Genomic DNA, 22,424 nt, shown 5'->3' on the forward strand with positions numbered 1-22,424 from the left:
TTAGTCATGCCACCGCTGAGGTCATCGCTACCGGCTTCGCTTTCCGATAAGATGCGCGATAGGCATTTCTCATCCGACGGGGTTGTAATGAAGGCTATCGTAAGAGAAGCAATGTATTCGCTGTAGGAGGTGTTGAAACGGGCGATAGCATCAACTTATGTTCTTGCCAAGCAAAGAGTAGCACGCGTGCGGGACGCGTCAAACCTCGCAAAAGCAATGCGCAAGAGAGGCGCCGTGTATGAATGGACACCTGTATTGAATGAAATAATACATGGAATGGTGAACGCGTGTTCCCATACCCATGATCACGCTACAGCAACCAAGAAATTCGTCTCACCCTCTTTCTTTACCGTTCTTGCCCGGTCAACAAGGTCATCTCCAACCGCCAACCTGAGCCTCTCACAGGTTGCCGGACTATCCAAATTCCACCCCTCGTCGTTCTTCCCGTTCATCTTTCTCGCCGCCAACACCGCCTCTCTCAGCGCGAAGAAGACCGTTGATCCCAAGAAGAGCGGTGGCTCACCAATACCCTTGGAACTTTGAACACTCCTCAAGTGGTTCCACGACAGCGGGTTGCCGTCGTTATCGTGGCGAAGCATACTGGCGTTGAAGACCTGCGGAATGTCGCTGAAGCCGGGGATCTTGTATGTTCCGGGACCCCGAGTGAAGAGCTGGCCGTTTCGAGTCCAGAGTGTTTCTTCGATGGTGAAGAGACCTTGGCCTTGGATAAACGCGCCTTCAATCTGTCCGTAGTCTATGGCTGGGTTGATAGAGTTGCCAACGTCCTGCAGTGTTGTTAGCATGTTGAAATGAATGCATCGGCATGCGCGCTTACCATCATGATATCTGCTCGTAGCACGGTGTGGTCGCCAGTGAGTAGGTCAAGTTCGACTTCGGAGCAGCACGCTCCTTGGGTCCAGTAGTAGTACATAGGCTTGACGGTGTCCAAATTTGTATCGCCCCACGTATACCCGACCTTTGGCATCTTCCAAAAGCCATTCGCTGCGAGGTTGACACGATCGACATAAGCAGCATGGGCGAGCGCTTTCAGTGGCGCATCTTTTCCCAACTTCTCGCGATATGGTTTCAATCGTTCGTTGATCTGATCGCATGCATTCTTGACAGCCATGCCGTTCAAGTCTGATCCGGATGATGCAGCGGTAGGCGATGCGTTCGCAATCTGGTAGGTCTGACTATCTTGGGTATAGATGGCGTCGAGCGGAGTGCCAAGCTCTTGCGCGGCTATCTGACACATCTTGGTGTAGAGACCTTGACCCATCTCTGTTCCTCCATGATGCAAGAGTACACTGCCATCATGGTAGATCTTGATGTAAGCGCCAGCTTGATTGAGATGTAGAGCTGTCGCAAAGCTAAGACCAAACTTTGAAGGAACGAGGCAAATACCTCGCTTTCTCCATCGGTTCTTTGAGTTGAAGTCTTTGATAGCAGCTTTTCGATTCTCGTAGTCGGCAGACTTGCTCAGCTGGTGCAAAAGCATAGGAACGTGCCAATCCTCGTCGATCTTTTGGAAAAATGGGGTGTGTTCTCCAGGCTTGTACAGATTCTGCAATCGTATTTCGTCCACATCCATGCCCAGACCTTCAGCAATGTTATACATGACAGTTTCAGAAAAGTACATGCCTTGTGGCGCTCCAAAACCTCGGTATGCCGTGTTGCTGTGGATGTTGGTCCTGCACACGTGGCCACACAGGAACACATTTGGACACTCGTATGAGTTGTCAAAGTGCGTCAGACATCGATCCATGACTGCCCCACTCATGTCTTGAGAGAAACCAGCGTTGTTGTAGACGTCAGCTTCAAGCGCGACGAGCTTGCCTTCTTTCGACACACCGACCTTCCAACGAGCTTGGAAAGGATGTCTCTGGCCGCTGAGCAGCATGTCTTCATCGCGGTTCAGCATGATGCGCACTGGCCGCTTTTCCTTCCTAGCAGCTATTGCTGTGTATACGGCGAACGGCACGCTGCGAGACTCCTTGCCACCGAAACCGCCTCCCATGCGCTTCACGCGGGCATTGACCCGGTTGCTTGGCACACCCAAGACCGAGCTAACAAACTCTTGAGTTTCCATGGTGTTCTGTGTCGACGACCAGACCTCCATAGCCCCGTCTTCTCCGGAAGGTATGGAGAGCGCTGCATTCGTCTCGAGGTAGAAGTGCTCCTGCCCGCCTAGCCGGCTTACACCTTCGAATATCTTGTCGCATTGGGCGAAGGCTTCACCCATCTTGTCATCGATTGCAAGACCTTTCCTCAGATTCTTCCCATGCGGAAAGTAGCTTTGGGCCGCGATAGCTTCGTCGATGGTGAGAATAGGAGGTAGTTCTTCGTACTCGACCTTCACAGCCCGCGCGGCCGCTTGGGCTTCCAAAGCCGACTCTGCGTAAATCATGCCAATGACCTGACCGTGATAGAGAACCTTGTCTTCAGCAAAGAACGCTTCATCCTTCTTGATCGAGCCCCAGATGTTGACATCCGCGGGTATGCTGTGTCGATCGATGTAGCCAACAACACCAGGCAGCTCAAGCGCTCGCTCCCAATCGATGTTCAGGATTTTGGCGTGGGCCTTTGTCGACATGACGAGTCCACCGAATAGCTCACGATCTAATCGTGGCATATCGTCGATGTACTCCGCCTCGCCAGTGCACTGTTTCAAAGCAGATAGATGCGCCACCTGCTTACCTACTACGCGCTGCTCGTAGGGATTGTAATCATCGCGAGCACCACTGGAGATCTCCCGGTGAATCTCATCAATCACCTGCTCGTCAACGTTGCCAAGACCAAACTCAGCAGCAGACTCGTGCCAGAACCGAAAGAAAAGTGACAGGGTAAGCGTTTTCCGGTAGTCTGCCATGCCACCTGGAACACCGTATGGAAGATCGTAATCCTGTAACAACGCCGTGAGAGCCGCATCAAGAGTTTCCGAATGAAACCAGGGCTTACCCAAGAGGGTAGTCTGGGTTTTGGGTGACTCTTTCGTCATAGGCGCCATGCCGCCGTATACAATCGAAGCATCCACCACTAGGCCGTCAGGATTTAGACGCACTCGGAATGCAGCCGTGACGATTGCGATGTCGTCGTCTTTGCGCTTGGCTTGCTTGTAAGCCTTGAGAACCTCTCGTGATCCTTTCGGAGGCAAAGGGATTCGAATTCGATGTAGCGTTGCATCAGGCGGGAGTGATGTGGTTCTGTAGGCGATGAAGAAACTTGACATCGGGAGATCGACGCTGCCATCTTTCTTGTTTACAGCTTCCAAGGTAGCACCAGCCGCAAGCAGCACAGGGTTGGCGTCTGAGATTGGCGATGCTGTTGCAATGTTGCCAGCTAATGATGCAACGTTACGAATCTGACGACCCGCGAAATATCGCAATTGTTTGCGAAGGGCCTCTAGCACCATCGCACGCTTTCCGAGCATTGTGCAAACCTTTTTACAAATCTCCTCAAGCTCAGTGAGCGGAGTGTTCGCTGCAACGACGAGTTCCTTGGCTGTCTCAAGCTCAGCATGTTTTGGCATCCGCGTTTGCTTCAATTCTGGTATATCTGAAATGTAGACGGAGACAGCAAAGTCGGAGTTTTTGAAGCGAACCTCCACTTGAACTTCACTGGCACCGCCGATGAGCTTGGCTGAGGGGTATGCGTCTTTCAAATACACAAGTTGCTCGAGCTTTGTAGGACGAAACCAGATCTTCTTATCGTTACCGTAGCACAGTGGCTGCGGCTCGTACTTCCATAATGCAGGAGGGAAAATGAGCTCGGTGTCCGGAACGTATTCAGAGAACTCGATCTTGGGGACACCCTTCTCTGAAGCGGCCGCCGGTGCCTCGATAGTGGATGTGACAGTCTTGGATTCGGCAGCCGCACCATGCTCTTTACTCTTTAGCGGTTTCGCGTAGTCAGCGCCGCTAATCTCGGGATCCGGTTGCGGCTGTTCTTTTGCATCCAGAACGGCAGTGATGTGCTCGTCTTCTGACGCCGATGTTGGCTCCGTTGGAGGTGACGAGGTATCTGACTTGGTGTCTGTTGAGCTGCTGTCGGACGGGCTATCCCTACAGCAGCCACCCGGTCGCCCGCAGGAGACCTTGGAAGGACCTGCACAGCCATTGCGAGTCAGATCAATGACATCTTTCTCAAAGTTCTCGGCGTCGGCAGTCGTTGGCTCGTCTTCTTCTGCTAATTGACCTTTCAGATCCTCGGTGACGAATGTCTTTGCAGCTTGAAGTATCGGCTTGTAACCTGTACAGCGGCACAAGTTGCCGTCCAAGTGACCTTCCATCTCGATCTCTCGTGCGCTGAGATGGAACTTCTTCGTCTCCGGGTCGTATGCGTTGCGCACCACTGCGTACAAACTCATCACGATACCAGGCGTACCTATGGAGATAGTCAGTTTCAGTGTAGGAAACAAAGCCTCGTTGACTTACAGAAGCCACATTGGCTGCCGTGCAACTTCGCGATCCTCTCTTGCAGAGGATGCGGTCTGCCAACATTACCGATGCCTTCCACGGTGATGACATGTTTGCCGTCGATACCGACCAGAGGGAATAGGCACGCATTCACCGATAAATGCTTGATTCTCTTCTTTTCAGACTGCCAATCTGCAACCTGCAGAACAACGGTGCATGCACCACATCCACCCTCGCCACATCCCAGCTTCGTGCCTTTGAGGTTCGGCTGAGCGCGGATGTAGTCTAGCAGAGTCCAGTGCGGGTTTGGGTTAGTGATGATTGTTTTCCTTCCGTTGATCCACGTTGTTATGTCTGGTGTTCTGAATGTCGTCTCGATGAGAGGTGTGAGGGCTTCGGTAGCGGAAAGGCCCCGCGGCGGATCTGCACTGCTTTTCGGCGGAATCGGCAGAGACATGACGGGTGTCAAACCTAAGCAGACAGGTAATGAGGCCGAAGAGATAGAGAATGCGATGTTCTCTTCATAATATCCTCACCCAACATCCGTTTCCGCAGTATTCACACCCTTCTCACGTAATGCGATCGCTGATTGGCCTGTTTGCGCGAGACGACTGTTCCGATGATAGACGATTTCGCCTTTCCGATGGCCGGGCCCACAGTACCCCACTCTTGGACCACAGCGCAGCAGCGTCGTACAGATGGCGGTTCGTTCGTACTCCGCAAACATCAGCCTCGTCATACGCTTTGCTGCATCTGCCCCTCCCCCATTTCTGTATCTGCAAACACCACTCCCTAACATGGGATCTGCGACGATGGCGACCACCGTTTCTGGCACTAGCGCCAGGTACATAGGAGACCCTGAGCAGCAGCCATGTAGCTGTTACAAATCTTTTGTGGCAGCAACGACTTCATTCTCTCCTTTTCTCAGTCATCAGTGCAAGTGCGATACCAACAAATATGCCGAAAGCAGATAGCCCGACAGGCTTCAAGCCACTCAAAGAGACTGCGCTTTTCTCGCCGTTCAAACTCGGCCCTCTGTATCTCGAGCACAGAATAGTGCAGGCACCATTGACACGCATGCGAGCAACCAAAGAGGGAGATGGAGTATTCGTGCCGAAAGAGCTACACGTTGAGTACTACAGCCAACGCGCAAGCAAAGGTGGATTGCAATTGACAGAGGCTACTGACATTGCCAAATACGTGGGTAGTGCGCGACCAGTCGAAGCAAACGCGCTGACTTGTACTAGGCCAGCGGATATCCAGGTGTACCGGGTGTATTCTCGGACTCCCAAATCGCCGGCTGGAAGAAGGTCACCGATGCTGTCCACGCAAAAGGCGGGTACATCTTCTGCCAGCTGTGGCATACTGGACGTGCTAGTCCACCGTCCTTCCGGGCCGGAGCGCCAACGGTCAGCTCGAGCGACGTGCCCATGGAGGGTAGTTGGCTTGACGGTGTCGCGTGCGCCGATCATCCACCTAAGCCATTGACTGTTGAAGAAATTGAAGGGTTGACAAAGACCTGGGCAGAAGCCGCGAAGAAGGCGGTTGGGGCCGGTTTCGACGGTATCGAGATTCACGGCGCGAATGGATACTTGCTCGATCAGTTCCTACACGACAATGTTAACAAGAGAACGGATCAGTATGGCGGGTCAATCGAAGGACGCAGTCGCTTTCCGCTTGAAGTCATCCAAGCCTGCTCCAAAGCCATCGGTGCTGACAGAGTTGGCATCCGTCTCAGCCCATACAACTATTTCCAGAACACCAAGGACAGCAATCCCAACGATCACTGGGAGTACCTATGCGAGAAGATCGCGTCGCTTCCGCAGGGTGAGAGGCCGGCGTATGTCCACATGTGAGTTGAACCACTTCGGCCCCCAGGCTGATGCTGACGATAGCCAGGGTCGAACCGCGCTTCGATGAAGTCCTCGACGAGCAAGCCAAGATGGACGCTCTGGCCGCTTACACCACACAAGGAGGCAAGGGCGTGGAGGCGGAGGCGACGGTCAAGGTCAAGGGCAACACGCTCGTCAACTTCCGAAACATCTTAAAGAAGGGTGGCGTGAAGTTCATTGCGGCTGGTGGATTCAATAGAGACAATGCCGCGCCGAAGGTAGAGTCCGGAGATGCTGACCTCGTCATATTTGGTCGGTGGTTCATAGCGAACCCGGATCTGCCGAAGCGCCTCGCTGAGGGCCTAGAGCTGAATCAGTATGATCGCGACACCTTCTATGGCGCTGATCCGCCGCAAAAGGGGTACACAGATTATCCTTTCCATGTACAGACGGTGGCTGCTTAAGGAGAACTTGAGGCTCGATGCATCAGTGGCGCTGGCCAAATAGCTGTGTTATTTTCTTATTGGAAATTTAAGGTGCAGACAATTTGATCGCGTCGAAAAGTGAGTCTCGCATATACTGTTGAGTGTCAATGTCGTGATCAAGTGTCGCCAAGATGCGCGTCGCGGCGAACGCGAAACTGACGCGTCGGCGGAGCAGCCGGGTGGGGTCAAATTTGATTTTAGCGGCAACCGGCTGCCGGAGCGAGCTTGACCGCCGGGGCCCACCTTCCGTGCGATCCATCCCATCCTCTCCAGGCACCGTGGCACATACGTCTCTACAACGACCCATACTTCGAAAGTCCCATCAATCATCATGGTCAAGACGACGAACCGCGAACGGCCGACCACAAGGAGCCTTGCCAGAGGCGGCGTTAGGCTGTCAGAATCCCTCCCGCTTTCGAAGGACGCATCGACGAACAAGGGAGATCACATCAGTGCACTACCGGACGAGATACTACTGAGAATCCTGGAATACCTACCCGATATTGTGCACCCAACGAGTAAATTTACAGTGACAGACCTCGAAGGCGACGCAATCCGGCCCCGACGGCCGATTCTCGACTATGCATCGGTAGCTCTGACATGCCGCTCTCTTAACCGCGCCGCCACAACCATGATGTATAGAAAGTATGATCATTGCTACGATACCGAACCATCAACCCGATTCATCAGGAGTCTGATCACCAACCCTGCGCTAGGTGCGTTGGTAAAAGAGATGAAAGAGGTTGGCCAGGTATCTATCGGAGACGAGCACATGAGCTCTCGCATCCGCAGCTTTCAAGACATACAGATGATTTGCTCTAAGATTGAGAGTCTCGGCATTCCTAACGAAGAATATGCTACACTTTTACGCAAAGGTGAAGACGCATTCAGTGCTTTGGAGTCAGCCTTGATCCTATGGCTCACGCCCAACATCGAGACCGTCGCCCTGAATTGTTGTCCAGGAGCAGCACGTGCCGAAGGAGAGAATGGGAGTTGGGTCCAGCGCCAGCCACAGGCGGCGTTATTACCTATTTTCTCCGCAAGCCTAGGGATACCTTATGGTCGTGTGCACCAGTTCACAAGGCTGAAAAGACTGAGTATCCGAATGCTAGGATTGCACATCAACTGGCTAGCGCCCGTCCTTCGGCTAGACTCTCTACGGGAAGTAGTCCTGTCAGACCACGATTATCTTGAATCCAGTCTCAGCGATCCCCCTTTTTCCTGGGGATGTCCCCCGAAGAGGTCCAAGGTCGAAAAAATACGACTGGAAAACTTCGAGTGTGATCTTGAATTGTTGGAAAATCTTCTTGGCTCATGCAAGGCACTTACATCCTTCTCTTGGGGGTCGTCAACACATGCCACAGGCAATACTCAGTGGCAGTGGTCTGAGGCTAAGGCCTTGTTGGAGACGCTACAACCCGGACTTCAAGCTCTGGAGTTGTGCGAACGCCGTGAATACAGCGATACGAGGTTGGGTACACTCCAAAAGTTTGCCAGTCTGCGGTATCTTGCTGTACCGTTTGAACTCTTGATTAGTATGCAATACCCGTCATTGATCTGTAACTTGCTGACCCACGCTAGGTCCTCTCGACAAGCCGGAAGAGCGAAGTCTCGACAAGCTTCTGCCAATGGGTCTGGAAACACTCGTACTCAGCAAGGGTTGGGACTCTTGCGGCGGGCGAGGCGTGTTTGACGTGCGGTATGAACGACCTCAATGCGATCCACATGTCCAAAGCCTACTTGATGCATGTCAGAGTGGCAGCATTCGTCTTCAGAAATTTGGCATCATAATGTATGTGCTGGGCGAGAATCATGACGTCTCAGAGAGGGAGATTGACGCACACTTCAACTTCCACGAATATGCCATCCAGTGCAGGCAATGCGGGATTCATTTTGACTTTGTCATCAAAGTTCGCACTTGTGGAGATAGTAAGGCCAACCCCACAACTGGCATGTCTCGTTCCGCGTACTGACTATACGTGTACAGTTCTACCAGCTTTTATTGAAGCATGGCCTAAAGCGAATGAAGAGATTGCGAATGAGTACATGCAGCACCTCTATTGTCCAGATGGCTGGGTATCGAATGGCTGGCAACCTTGTGGCCACCAACTACAAGGTATGTCAAAACCGGCTTTCTTCGATACATACGACGACGCGTATGATCTTGATCACAGAACTTCTGTCCTCAAGGAGCGCGATGACGACTGACGGTAAGTATACCAATCTGAATGCCTGTATATGGGGTGGAAGCGATGGCATAGCGACCTCGTTGCAGAGAAGGAAGCCTCTTTGTCTTTGCTGCCGAGTCAACACCTAGTACAATCACAACGCGTTACTATTAAACTACGAAATTGGGGTTTTTCTAGCCGGCTACCACCGCATCGGCGAACAATCTGACCCTACGTTACGGTAGCTCCCTACTGCACATCCACACCCAGCCTACGCTGATGAATGTAACCTCTCGAACTCCTCCACAATCTCCTCCGCAAGAAAGATATCTGCACCATTCGTGAAACCACTGACCAGAAAGCGCCACAACCGGCGCGCGAGAATCAGCGCTGGGGAGTAAGCCTCCTTCAGAAAGCTGTCGCCCACAAGACTTTCAAAAGCACGCTTAGCCTCCAACAAATCCGCCTCCTTCGGTTCGACCAACGCACCGCCTTCCTCGCCTTCGCTGCCCATATTGCCACTCCATAGGAAAAACGGGGCGCGCGTGCTCATGAAAGCCGGCGCGAATAGCGCGGAATCCCAGCCTACGATTCCAGTGATCGCTATTTCTGACTCCGAGGTTACAGAGGCAAGAAGATTGCGTGCATTGAAGTCGCCATGGTAGAAGTGGAACGGTGAAGAATCTGGAATGAGGCCGGACTCATGTAATGTCTCAATCACTTTGACGATCCTAACCCAGACTTCTTTGCCGCCAGGTTGTTTCGCAGCAGTCGCATGTGCACGCTGGCGAGCACAGAGGTCGAGCAAGAAGTCTTTCGTGCTTTGCGGTTCTGAAAGTGCAACGTTCCAGTTTACTTCGTTGGTGGTGTTTCGGAAACGGGGAATGGGAATCGGCTCTGTGCTGACGAAATCGTTCTTGAGAGCGTAGGTCGTGTTGCGGATACCGATGAGACCAGGGCACTTGTTCCTGATCTTCCTTACATGTAGCAGGATGGCGGAAATGGCTCGCACGGCACTGAGTCGCTGCGCTTGGTTCAACGTTGGCCAGAGGGCGTCCAGGCGTTGGCCAGGCAGCCGCTTTTGGAGCATGTAGGATCTACCAAGCGCATTATGTGCGGTCGGATCAAATGTGACAATCTTGGGGACCAGATTTTCGAGTTTCAGGCCCAGATACGCTAAAACGACACTTTGATGGTGCATGCATTGATCAGGATTGTGTGGTATGCGGAGAACAAGACGCTTTCGCTTGTTTTGACGTGTCGGTCGACCTGTTAGACATGGCTGAAGTAGTTCAAGAATTCTCTGAGTAGTGTACCATGGCGCTTTCGGTGGGACCTTGCAAAGCGTGACGCTGAGGAAGCGATTGTTTTCTCCGTCTTGCATGCGTTCGATCTTTACGTCTCGAGGGCAGTAACCAGGAAAGAGATCGAGGATGAGCTGTGAAGCTTTGTGCTTAAGAGTTTCGAAAGGCTCATCTTCAGGTCCGCGTTTGACTTCTGGTAGTAGCGGGACATCTTTCCGCGCGTCTTCTCCAATGTCTTCATCATCGCTAATGACGGAGACCGCATCAGCTTCAGTCTGGTCGCCTACGGCATGCTTATCGGTCGAGGGTTCAGCAGGCGCCATCTTTTCCACTTGATGGAGGCGTGTCGATAGTCAATTCGTCCAATTCCGACTCGCGCACTGCGAATATTGACGGGGAGAGATAGTGTTGTCAGATTTTGAGCAAAGCTCCAACGGGCATACATTGTCAATGAAATAAGTATTGGTTTCTTTATTCTGGCTTACATGATGTGAAACCTGAACTCTCTGTTTGTCGCACATGCAAAGACTGTGCAGTCACCTAGACACAGTGAAGAAGGCGGTCTTGCTGATGTCTCGTAGCCGTGGTCATTGTCTCAATCATCTGAAGACATGGACTCAAATGTTCACATTGCTACCCGCCGCACTTCATCCATACTGAGCCCATGATACTCGTTTCCGCGTAGACTCCAAACGTCACACGTTCGAATTCGGGACTGTAGAAGGGTATCGTGGTTTCTCCGCAATCGTCTGCCACCGAGAGTTTGGGCTATGACGACTGCCAAGACGCTAGACGTCATCTCCGCTTCGGCCCATGTCTCCCGAGATTTCAACACCAACAATCTTCACGATGCAACAGCTGCAATTCAACATAGCCATTGTTATTCATCGCCATACTATCGGCAGCTTGTGAACTTTGTTGATGTCTTTATATTGCTATCCAGAATTCACCGCCATGCTTCACATACCCGCGGACGCAGCGCCTGGAAGTGATACGCCAAAACGCCTCATAAAGCAGTCGTGGCGCCGCCCAACTCACGCCTTCGATGGTTCCTTCAAGCTACATATGACTTGTCATTGAGCGACTGTAAAAGGTTTTTGCACGGTCACTTTGACCGCAGGCGTGACTTCAGCGCAATCTTGGGCTTGCTTACCGGTAAGCAAAATACACAGTACCTAAGATCCTTGTCATCTGCGCGAAGCAACTCACATTCAACTTCTACACATACTCTGCCTAGCTGATCTTCTATGTCTCTAAAAAAGCTTACAGTGTCTATGAGGACAAGTGCGCTCAAGGCCCTGGATGAGGCGTTATATGGCTCCGAACATGGTTTCGGAGAACGAACACTACCACTGGAGATGAGGTCTCGCACCTCCGGATTCTCCATCAAGCTGCCACTTATCTGTCGATACGAAGACAACAAACCAACGCTCTTACTCGACAAAGTGACGAAACATGTATGGGATCTCCTTTGCGGTCATGTCGAAGAGGAGCGCATCATCAAGATCAAACTCGATGATGGCGCTGAAACCTATGACGCAAGGCTTTCGATACCAGGACGCGAACCGCTTGAACGTAAAAGGGCCGAAGTGAATCTTCAGTGGCAAGAGTACGAAGAAGCGAAGCATGCGCTGAAAAAAGGTCTTGAGTGGATAAAGGAGAAACTTGCATGATGGGTAGGAATATCTCCGCGCTAATAAGACTGCAGTATCTCTCCTTGAGATCTGCGATTACTTCATTTGGTCCCTGATATGCTAACTTGTTATGATGCAACTTCCGGTCACACGATCTCGTGCATGACAACCCCGGCCCTTTCTGAGGAATGCAAAAAACCGGTAGCGTTAGGCCAAGCGCATGAGACAATGGCATGAGGTGGGTTGTATGTTGAAGATGGCGCGCGTGTTCAGCTTGGCGGTCAACGTAAAGGAAGATATCTGAGATGTTGACACAACAACACGACCAGGTCTAGAAGCATAGAAAGATTTGAACCGATTCTAAATCCCGACACGTCAACGGGAACTAGCTTAGCGCTGCTCAAAACGCCTTCCTTGTTGAGCTTTCCACGTGTCGCGGCAGATCGATGATACACGTTACGGGACTGGCCCCAGATTAACGTCTTCACCGCGAGCCTCGTCCGAGAGTTTTGCAGTCTTGTCGCCTCAGACCCATACCCTTATCGGACCGGTGAGGGCGGGTTTGTCGGATATGCTGTGCACGCACCGCCTGAGGCTCAAAAACGTCGTCAAAGTGGGTCCGATGCCGTCGGCGTAGATCGGCGAAAGAGCAAAACACTAGGATAACGAAACGGCAACCTCATACCGTCTGTTGATGTATTACAAATGCTGGAAAACTTCTAGAAAATGTGTATAGGTATAAGACTGACGCGAAGTAGTAGTAGATTCTGCATCTCATCAAACCATCCTAATCTCTCTCACAACGATTCATCACTTACCCTCCATTCAATAACGTCACCAAACAATCATGTCTTCCTCACCAGACTTCAAGGGATGGGTCGCCCATGACCCCTCCGCCGCCGATGGCAACATGCAATGGGGTGACTACACCCCCAAGAAGTTCGAGTCTACCGACATCGAGATGGAGATCAGCCACTGCGGTGTCTGCGGCTCCGACATCCACACTCTCCGCTCTGGCTGGGGCCCCTCAGACTACCCCCTCGTCGTCGGTCACGAGATCATCGGAAAGGTCACCCGTGTAGGAGACGATGTCAAGGACCTCAAGGTCGGTGACCGCGTTGGTGTTGGTGCTCAGAGCGACTGCTGCGAGGGATGCAGGCCCTGCAAGACCAAGCAGGAGAGCAACTGCAACAACTTCGTTATGACCTACAACGCCAAGTACAGCACTGGTGACAAGGCTATGGGTGGTTACGCCAAGAACTGGCGTGGACCTGCCGCTTTCGCCATCCCCATTCCCGAGGGTCTTCCTTCAGAGTTCGCCGCCCCCCTCATGTGCGGAGGTGTAACTGTCTACAACCCTCTCGTCTCATACGGTGCCGGCCCAGGAAAGCGTGTCGGTGTTGTCGGTATTGGTGGTCTCGGTCACTTCGCTCTCCTCTTCGCGAAGGCTCTCGGATGCGACGAGGTTGTCGCTATCTCCCGTTCCTCCAGCAAGAAGGCCGATGCTCTTGAGCTCGGTGCTGACAAGTTCATCGCTACGGGCGAGGACCCCGACTGGATGAACAAGAACGCCGCTGGCCTCGACATCATCATCTCCACCATCTCCGGCGGTTTCCCTCTCGACCAGTACCTCAACCTCCTCGACGTCAACGGTACTTTCGTTCAGCTCGGTGCCCCCGACGACCCATTGCCCTCTTTCTCCCCCATGGGTCTCATCTTCAAGAACTTGAAGATCGCTGGTAGCTTGATCGGTACCAGGCAGCACATCCGCGACATGTTGGAGTTGGCTAAGAAGACCAACCTCAAGGCTTGGGTCCAGGTCAGGCCTATGTCGGAGGCCAACGATGTCATCGTTGACTTCGAGAAGGGCCTTCCCAGGTACCGTTACGTGCTCAAGAACTAGGAGTTTATGATTAGATGAGACGATACCCTTTAGTTGTAGTTTGTGTAGTATAGACGAATTGAGCCTTCAGCTTCTCATCACTCATGCCATACTTGCGAGAACCTCTGATACAAACTGCACCTGATAGGCCTCTTTTGTTTGTATTTGCGGTTGATAAATCGCCAACAAACACTGCGCAACTATAAGAGCGACACATCATTTGCGAAGCTGATTATCCTGCCATAGAAACCGCTCATCATAACGGATATCCAATTGGCTTGCCAATAATGCTTTCGATCTTCTGCTGTTCAGATATCCAGGGATACAGGAACCGCTTTCTGTCCCACGAATCTAAGTTCGAAACATTCATGGATTGGGGACACTACCCCAAAGCAAGCGACACTGGTACTGGGCCGCCAGCGACCAATGTCACACTCGCAGTTCAAGTTGTCAAGCAAACAAACTACGGCCCACTGGATAGCAAGAGATATTTAGTTACCGGTTCCGACGGCACATTCGCTGAGGTAACTGAGCAATGGCTCCTTGACGCGGACTTCGAGAAGGTGAACACGTGAGTGCAGCGAAGACAATCAATTGAGACTATATGTGACTAACAGCATTTTTAGGTACAAGAACTTCAAGTGTGCGACTCACAACAAGTTTTTCGAAGTCAACGTCTACCAGAAGAACCCGGTGAATGTGCACACCTGGCGTAACAACATCGCGAGACCTGCGACCCAAATTGATCTATGAACTACTGCAGCTATCAGTACAACAACACCAAAGTGTAACGAGGAAAATGTCGATCAATTCCATCTAGCGATCAGTAGCCGAGTGTAATACATGAATGCCTTCTTTGCAAGACTTCGGCCCTCCAACATATTCCGCACTGATAACGTTAAGCTCAAAGACTGCAAGATCACTCCTCCAACTCCCAAACCGGCTTATGCATCCGCAACCGATCAAGGAAACACCTAACCCACATCTCCACCCCATCCAAACGTTCCAACCAGCTCATTTTCTCCAATGTGTACCCGTAATCTTGATCCCGGCACATACACGATCCGAAGCGAGAATTGAGTCTGCACTGCTTTTGATCCAAATAGCAATCTTCCGTTCTGTGAACTTCAACTACGGCCCGGATGTAGATCGTCTCTAGAAACTCACACTTTTCTGAAAGGTATACGATGGCCTGGATGAGAGCTTCTGTAGACTTTGGCGCAACACCACGGAGACCACGTCGCTTGCGTGAACTCCAAGTAACCGAACCTTGGAGGTAAGGTTGTATCCGGAATTGAGTGAGAAAGGGACAATGATCTGCGATGTAGCGTACAGAGTGTGCTTGGCGGACTAGTATGGAGCGGGGTGAGACTTTGGCCATGCGATGAGGGTTGTCGGTAGAGTATGTATTACCGCATCTCTCAGTGAGAGTGACCTTGGTCAGATTGGCAAATTGCTCATCCTTGAGGTGCATGCGATAGAAGCCCCTGAAACGTCAGCCTCTAACACTAGCGATATGGGCGTTGTCGCAAGCCTACTTCGGTCGATCATTGCCGTAGTTCCCTCCTCCGTGTGGGTCACTGAAGTGAACAGCCTTGCTGCTAACTTGGAAACCAAACGCAACGTCGGTGCTCTGGAACATCGTGTCCCAGACTTCACGTCGAATGCCTTTGGAGACGAATAGAAGTTCTGATGGCCACCAAAGATGCTGCAGGATTTTAGCGATGGACGATATGCTCTTGTGTAACTTACCTCATTTGACCCATAGCATTCAGATTGCATTGATGGATGTTCAGTTGCATACGTGACATCATATGAACCACCCGGGCGCAAATCCCATCGTGGGAAGAGGAAATATCGTACAGTCGCGCGGTAATAGACACGACCAGGATAGTAATACCTCCATACCTTACCACCGATGAGAACGCCAAGCCGGCCATAGATCTCTTGACGAAGTTCCAATGGTAACCGTTCAAATGGAGATAACGGTAGATGGCTAGATGTGTGACCAGGGACCTTTGAAAGACTAGATGGTACGACCATGTCTTCGATGTTATCAAGATACTTCCGAATTGGTACAAGCGGATAGTCAGTATCCATACCGGTGGCCATGGCTGTAGACCTGAGCTCTCGGTTGAGCGTGTGCGTGCGTAGAACTGGTGAATGTCGAGACTTTGCAAGGGGGTTAGCTCAAAAATAAAGGCGAATATACCCAGCCAAGAATGTCTGTGCCAGTCGAAGTGAGCTCTGTATGTCACTGACTGCAGCTCATCTAGTTCAAAAGCTGATTCATTGTATCATCGCCCTAAAAGCTCTCTGTAATCCCAGTCTTAATCCCTTCCAATTTCGCTGTCAACTCTTTCCAAACCCTCTCTTGATCCCTCTTCCCCTCCTCACTCCGCACATAAGGACTCGGTTCCGTAATCTCACAATCACTGAGATACTTGCCGTGCGTCTCAACACCTGAAATACCAGCGTGCGTGAGAGTCCTCGATCCGACTTCCGTTTTGCGCGCAAGCAGGAAGCGTCCAATTGCGACGGCAATCCCATTTTCGCGACCAAATTCGCTTTTAAAGAATTAGCATAAGAAGGTAGCGAAGGGTGGTACAGTAGACTTACGAGTGGCAGAAGCCAGGGTTGACAAGGTTGACGGTGACTGGAATTTGCGATTCGGGGTATCGCTCGCAGAATGCGCGGACAAAGAGTACCTCTAGTAGTTTGCTAACTTGATACCGGTTGTTCAGGCTAACTTCCTTCCCATTAACGACCTTCTCGTTCAGTCTCTCGAAGAGCTTTCCCTCGGGTGCTTTCTTCTCGTCGAAAGTCGCCCATTCGTGCACCTCGGAGCTCACAATGGTAAGCGTGGGTCTGGTGTTGAACTTGCTTGCCGTGTCCTTGAGCTTGGGTAACAAAGCAAAAGCCAGCAGGAAGGTGGAAACGACGTTAACGGTGATGGTAGACTCGTCTTGCTCGAAGACTTCCCACGCGGCGCGGGTTACGCCGGCGTTGAGAACTGCGATGTCCACTCGTTCGAGCTCTTTGCTTGCTTTCTGGGCGAAATCGAGAACGGATTGGTAGGATGACATGTCCAGTTGCATGACTTTGACTACATTGCTGCGGCCTGTGGTCGATTCGATGTCCTTGCGCGCTGCTTCGCCTTTCTCGATGGAGCGCACGGCGAGAATGACGGTGGAGGCGTTGAGCTGGGTGAAGTGACGTGCGGATTCCTTCCCAAGACCGACATTTGAGCCAGTAACGATGACAGTCTTGCCAGTTAGGTCGCCGGTAGGTTTGGGTGGCGTGATAAAAAGTTGGGAGTAGAAGAAACGCCTGATGCTTGCCATGATAATTGTTGGGCTACGAGTGTGGGAGGTATTGGTCGGAATAGGTGATGAAGCTTTTCGATGTTGGGGGCGCTCCTGCGCTTTTAACGTCGTGATATCACGGTGGGCTTGAAGGTCGCGCTTGACTAGGGCAAGCGCGCACCTTGACGGCACGCGGGGGTTCGCCTTCAATCTCTCCGTCCCGCACCGAGAGGGTACATTTTTGGGATATGATATCACCGAGTTCCAGACCTTCCTGGGCAGCATCCTTGAGACTCACGCCAAAATAAGCTACTGTGGAGTGCGACGAACCACATGGGACCGTGACGGACCAAACGATTCTCTGATCTTCAGTAGCGTCGGGCTTAGCGACGGCAGCTACGGCATTAAGGCGGAATTAGCTCCAATTCATCATCATCCCACGGGCGGTCCAACAGTGCCGTAGCGGGTTAAGGCCACCACTTTTTTATCGGTAAACAGTATTCACGAGGCATATTCATCGAGTACAAGAACAATGCGGTGTGATATCTAGGCAAGCTACTTTGAGCGCAGCTGGCACTCTAGCCTAGGTATTCAAGATACGATCACATCCTCGTACCATCTCAGCGATGGGCATACTAACATCCCCTGGAACCAAATTAGTGTACAAATGCTGAGCTTCACTCTCCCTTTTTGGTACTCCTCAACGCGGCAATAATGGCGTGCAACTGCACCAACCCGAAGAAGTCGAACGCGCAACTCAAACAATCTCATATCTACCAGGCATCAACGTCAAAGCCCTCCTCAGAGAACTCTGTCGCGACAACCGTTCTCCGGGAGAACTGACGACCGGCAAGCGCCTTGATAGCCTTCTGCGCAGACTCTGTATCCTTGTACTTGATGTAGATCTTGCCAACACCGAGGTTGACGCGGGCACCAGCGGGGCGGGGAATCTTGGTCTCGATGATGGGTCCGTACTTGCCGCACTCCTCTTCGATGTCTTCCTTGATTTCTGTTCGATGTTAGAAGTGCGCAATGTTTCATGTGATGTTGCCGAGCTTACCTTCGTATTCGTCATCGTTGAGCAGCTCGTCCGAGGTGACCATGTTCATCAGGCAGATGACACGGCTGTGCTCGTGGTTCTCAGCAGCGCTGGCTCCTGCCAACATTGAGATGGCGCCAACTCCACCGTCGAGACCAGTCGTCTGCTGGAGTCCGACAGTTGCGCGCGAAACCTTGAGGTTACCATCGCCGAGTGGGATGTCGTTGAGACCTTCGATAACGGCGTCGATGACACCGTTGTCAGCATACTCGCAGAATGCAATACCCTGGGCTATGTTAGTTCAGTAGGTTCAGTGGGTTGGGAAGTGCCTACGCGGTGCTGGTCGGTGCCGGTGTCCTTGACCAAAGTGAAGGCCTTGAGCTTGCCCATGGTCTCGACGAGCTCTCGAATCTGCTCCTCCTCGATGTATGTGGGGATATTGACGATGCTCAGCTTGTTCGGGCTGTCCTTGACAACAGATGAAACCTCGTCGCCAGGCGGGTATGCGTTCTCGTCGGCGGTGGGAGTAATGTAGTCCTTCGGACGGCGGATAGACAAACCCGACCTATCAGGTGCGCCTCCGTCATCGCGCATGGAAATGCCGTTCATAGCGAGAGCGAGAGTCGCGTCTTCGGCTGCCTTGAACTCCAATGCGGCGTACTCCTTGCTGGTAGCAATGTGGGCCGATAGGCAGGGGTCGTTGCCAGAGACTACGTTGAGACCGTTGAGCTGGTTGTTAAAGAACTCCATAATCTCCTGAGAAGTGCAGCCCTGGGGCAGGTTGTGTACATAGAGACGCTTCGATTGCTTCGCGCCGGATGTCGCAAGGGCGGCAGCGGTGGCGGTTCCTGCGGAGGGCGAGATGAAGGCGGCGAGTTTGGACGGGTCCATGGGCGCAGCGCGAGGAGCTCCCGGCAGCGGGAACATGCCCGACAGCTTGGCCTGCTCGGCGGTGATGTTCTCGTAGCCTGCAGGCTTGATGTCCCATTGCGTCATGCGACGCTCGCGCTTCTGGATATTTGTAAAGGTGGTGAGGTCGGGGGTAGCCTCGCGCGGCTTGTTGAATGGCGGAGACTCCTCTTTTTGCGCACGCATCCTATCACGCCCGCCGCCGAAGCCTCCATCGCGTCCTCCTCGTCCGCCTCTGCGCTCTTCGCCTCCGAATCGGTCACCGCCCCTTTCGTTGCGGTCTCCGCGTTCCCGTCGGTGGCCACGGTCGTCGTCGCGGTCGCGGTCTCCTCCTCGAGGTCGGTCGCGTCGTGAGTAGGAATCGCCCCAGGCACCGCGCTCGGCACCACGCTCTCCTCCACGCTCGCCCCGGTCATCCCGACGCTCACGGCGGGCGTATGTGTCTTCGCGCTCGCGCTCACGGTAGTCGCGGCTGGAAGAGTACGTGTCTACCTCGTAGTCGCGGCGGGAGCCTCCGCCGTGGCGTGGGGAGCGAGAACGACGGCGGCGCCGGTCGCCACCACGGTCGCCCCGTTCGCCGCGATCGCGATGATCATCTCTCGAGGACTGTTCAGTCAGCGTACGCTCGCTTCTGTCGCGACGAGTGTCGGCACTCACGTAGTTGCGCGATCCGCTGGATCGGCCACCGTCTGCTTATGTTAGTCTTGATTCTGGGAGCTGTGCACTAGTCAGTACGTGTACTGATAGACTCGCTTACCTCTGGAATAGCTATCGCCGTTCATGGTGGGCGGTTGTGGCTGCTGGGAGCTCTTGCGCCGTCGGGTGTTCAGCCGCGTAAGATGCTGCTGCTGTCGGGAGTGAGATGGCGGGAGAAGCTGCAATTAGCAGATCTGATCAAGGAACAGTGGATGATTCAGCAACTCGCAACAGTCCGGGCTCTAGGACGCGATGCTTGTGCGGTGGTTGCGGTTGCCGTCGCGGAAAACGTGTGAGAGAAAGTCGGGGCCTGCCTTAGCGCGCCGTTCCCTTGGCGCCTTACCCCTGTCACCGAGGGTGCGAGGCTAGACCATGATGCATCATTCACTCCTGGCGCAGACCGCGACTATAACGACAATGGCATTACGCGCTGCTGAATGGCACAAGTTGCCTACAAGCCTCACTGAGCTATGCATCAACACGACTTTGCGATGTGGACAATCATTCAGGTATCTTTCCCTGCCTCAGTACTCGAGTCGCAACATTTCCTAACATGCGACCAGATGGCGCAAGTCAGCTGATGACGTGTGGTCCATGGCTCTCCATGGTCGCATACTCTCCCTCCGTCAAGATGCCGAATATCTCCACTACCGCGCGACATACCCGCCTGTCACCACCGCTCTCCCTACGCCGCCTCCCTCCAAAGCTCCCTCGGTCGCCCCCGAAGAAGACGATACCGCTGCTCTTATCAAGCACTACTTCAACCTCGCGCCCAATCTTGGCCAGCTGTACGAACAATGGGCAGCCTCCGACGCCAACTTCAAGAAGCGCGCACCCAAGTTCACGGGCATAAGGATTCTGCGACAAGATGCTTGGGAGGCTCTTATAGGCTTCATATGCAGTAGCAATAACAACATCAGTCGCATATCAGGTATGGTGCACAATCTTTGCTTGCACTACGGACCACATATAGGCACCATCGACGACATACCGTACCACGACTTCCCCACACCCGATGCCCTCTCAGGCCCCGACGTCGAAGCGCATCTCATGAAGCTTGGGTTTGGATACCGCGCCAAGTACATTGCGAAGACAGCTCGAATGGTCTCCGAGGACAAGGGCATGAAGTGGTTACAGGACCTGAGCAATCCAGAGTGCCCTCAGTTTGGCGTAGAAGAGAGGCCCGCTGGAGAGATGCTCGAAGGTGGTCGCGAGGGCTACCGGCAAGCGCACGAAGAGCTTCTTGCCCTCCATGGCGTTGGTCCAAAAGTCGCAGACTGTGTGTGCCTCTTCGGGCTCGGCTGGTCCGAGTCTGTACCCGTCGACACCCATGTCTGGCAGATTGCACAGAAGGACTACAGGTTCGGCAAGGGCAAGCACAGTAGCCTGACTGCCACTACATACGCTGCGATTGGAAATCTGTTCCGGAAGCTGTGGGGCAAAGAAGCTGGATGGGCGCACTCCGTCTTGTTCACGGCGGACCTGAAGGCCTTTTCGGATAGGGTCGTTGCAAAGGTCGAGGTGAAGGAAGAGGAGGTGACGATAAAGAAAGAAGAGGAGGACATCATCTTGGCAGAGACTGTCAAAAAGGAGGTTGTCAAGCGGAAGCGCATAAAGAAGGAGCCAGAGGAGGAGCCGACTGTGATAGTGAAAAAAGAGGGCACTCGCAGGAGCAAACGACAAAGAACATAGGTCAGCCCTACAATCAACAGGTCAACATCCTTATCCTCGCGTAACTAGGCAGCTCATTGCTGTCCGTCACCCTAGTGTCACGTTCGATCATTGCACCGCTACAACCAAAAAAAATGCTCTTTTTACCCTCACACGCAAAAAAGATCAAAAACATACAACAGCCAAGAAGAAGGCTGTTAAGCGGAAGCGTATAAATAAGGAGCCCGACTAGGAGCAGCCAGTGGTCACGGTGAAGCAAGAGGGCACACGTAGGACCAAACGACAACGAGCTTAGACTGGCCCTTCAATCAAGACTTCAACATCCTTATACTCGTACAGATCATAGCTGCCAGTTACCAGTGTCGTGTTCCACGAGTCTACCGCCCTAGCAAAAGTGATAATTGTATTGTAAGCTTTGCGGGGAAGCGCCCTTATAAGGGAAGCTTCTCGCAGCCCTGTTCATGTCTGTCCTAGTAGAACTACGCGGGAAGCTTGTCTAGACCGTTGCGGGAGTGCGTTCTGCGGCACAAAGGAATTGGGCTTTCCGTCCACAAGAGGAATAGATTAGGAACGGATTTGAAGAATTGCCGTCCTGGCGATTTGACGTTCTGGCAATTCTACGGAAAGATTAGGATGACATTTGTAGGAATGCCGCTCTAGCATTGTATCGTTCTGGGAATTCTACGGAAAGGTTGGAATTAGATCTGTAGAATTGCCGCCCTGGTATCTTGCTGATCTGGCAATTGTACGGAAAGATGGGAACTAGATTTGTAGGATTGCCGCCTGGTATCTTGCGGGTCTGGCAATTCTACACAAAGATAGGAAGCAAATTTGCGGAATTCCTGCTCTGGCGATTTGCCGTTCTGGTGATTCTACTAAAGAGACAAGAAGCACATTACAGATTTACTAGTCCAGCGATTCGCCATTCTAGTAATTGTAGATAATAGATAGTAGAGTAGATGCGAAATTAATGAAATAACGATTAGACAAAGTAGAAAATCTAAGAAGTTAAGAAGTTAGGTTTTAGACAATCTCTAAATTATAGAACTTGTAGTTTAGTGGTTTTTGTAGAGTATAAATACAG

General features: G+C 52.4%; 7 protein-coding genes across 7 annotated transcripts; 3 read left to right on the forward strand and 4 right to left on the reverse strand.

Moving 5' to 3' along the window:
• Positions 1-305: 305 nt before the first annotated feature.
• Positions 306-4,872, reverse strand: J4E88_004474 (uncharacterized protein; the record flags this gene model as incomplete). The annotated part of the gene is made up of 3 exons (XM_049398119.1): positions 306-785; positions 836-4,383; positions 4,434-4,872. 3 exons carry the CDS (start codon positions 4,870-4,872, stop codon positions 306-308), a joined length of 4,467 nt encoding a protein of 1,488 aa, XP_049256564.1.
• A 500-nt stretch (positions 4,873-5,372) lies between these two features.
• Positions 5,373-6,711, forward strand: J4E88_004475 (uncharacterized protein; the record flags this gene model as incomplete). The annotated part of the gene is made up of 3 exons (XM_049398120.1): positions 5,373-5,615; positions 5,663-6,267; positions 6,315-6,711. 3 exons carry the CDS (start codon positions 5,373-5,375, stop codon positions 6,709-6,711), a joined length of 1,245 nt encoding a protein of 414 aa, XP_049256565.1.
• A 2,460-nt stretch (positions 6,712-9,171) lies between these two features.
• Positions 9,172-10,527, reverse strand: J4E88_004476 (uncharacterized protein; the record flags this gene model as incomplete). Its single annotated transcript, XM_049398121.1, has 1 exon — positions 9,172-10,527. The coding sequence occupies one exon, from the start codon at positions 10,525-10,527 to the stop codon at positions 9,172-9,174; it is 1,356 nt and encodes a 451-aa protein (XP_049256566.1).
• A 2,158-nt stretch (positions 10,528-12,685) lies between these two features.
• Positions 12,686-13,741, forward strand: J4E88_004477 (uncharacterized protein; the record flags this gene model as incomplete). Its single annotated transcript, XM_049398122.1, has 1 exon — positions 12,686-13,741. One exon carries the CDS (start codon positions 12,686-12,688, stop codon positions 13,739-13,741), a length of 1,056 nt encoding a protein of 351 aa, XP_049256567.1.
• Positions 13,742-16,025: 2,284 nt separating this feature from the next.
• J4E88_004478 (uncharacterized protein) lies at positions 16,026-17,064 on the reverse strand (the record flags this gene model as incomplete). Its single annotated transcript, XM_049398123.1, has 2 exons — positions 16,026-16,287; positions 16,340-17,064. The coding sequence occupies 2 exons, from the start codon at positions 17,062-17,064 to the stop codon at positions 16,026-16,028; spliced, it is 987 nt and encodes a 328-aa protein (XP_049256568.1).
• Positions 17,065-17,798: 734 nt separating this feature from the next.
• On the reverse strand, positions 17,799-19,755 carry J4E88_004479 (uncharacterized protein; the record flags this gene model as incomplete). Its single annotated transcript, XM_049398124.1, has 5 exons — positions 17,799-18,034; positions 18,086-18,350; positions 18,398-19,579; positions 19,631-19,662; positions 19,731-19,755. The coding sequence occupies 5 exons, from the start codon at positions 19,753-19,755 to the stop codon at positions 17,799-17,801; spliced, it is 1,740 nt and encodes a 579-aa protein (XP_049256569.1).
• Positions 19,756-20,086: 331 nt separating this feature from the next.
• J4E88_004480 (uncharacterized protein) lies at positions 20,087-21,361 on the forward strand (the record flags this gene model as incomplete). Its single annotated transcript, XM_049398125.1, has 2 exons — positions 20,087-20,178; positions 20,233-21,361. The coding sequence occupies 2 exons, from the start codon at positions 20,087-20,089 to the stop codon at positions 21,359-21,361; spliced, it is 1,221 nt and encodes a 406-aa protein (XP_049256570.1).
• Between the last annotated feature and the right edge of the window lie 1,063 nt (positions 21,362-22,424).

Source organism: Alternaria novae-zelandiae (assembly GCF_023758075.1).
Source record: "Alternaria novae-zelandiae strain BMP 2774 chromosome Unknown scaffold_7, whole genome shotgun sequence".
In the NCBI taxonomy this organism is placed as follows: Eukaryota; Fungi; Ascomycota; class Dothideomycetes; order Pleosporales; family Pleosporaceae; genus Alternaria; species Alternaria novae-zelandiae.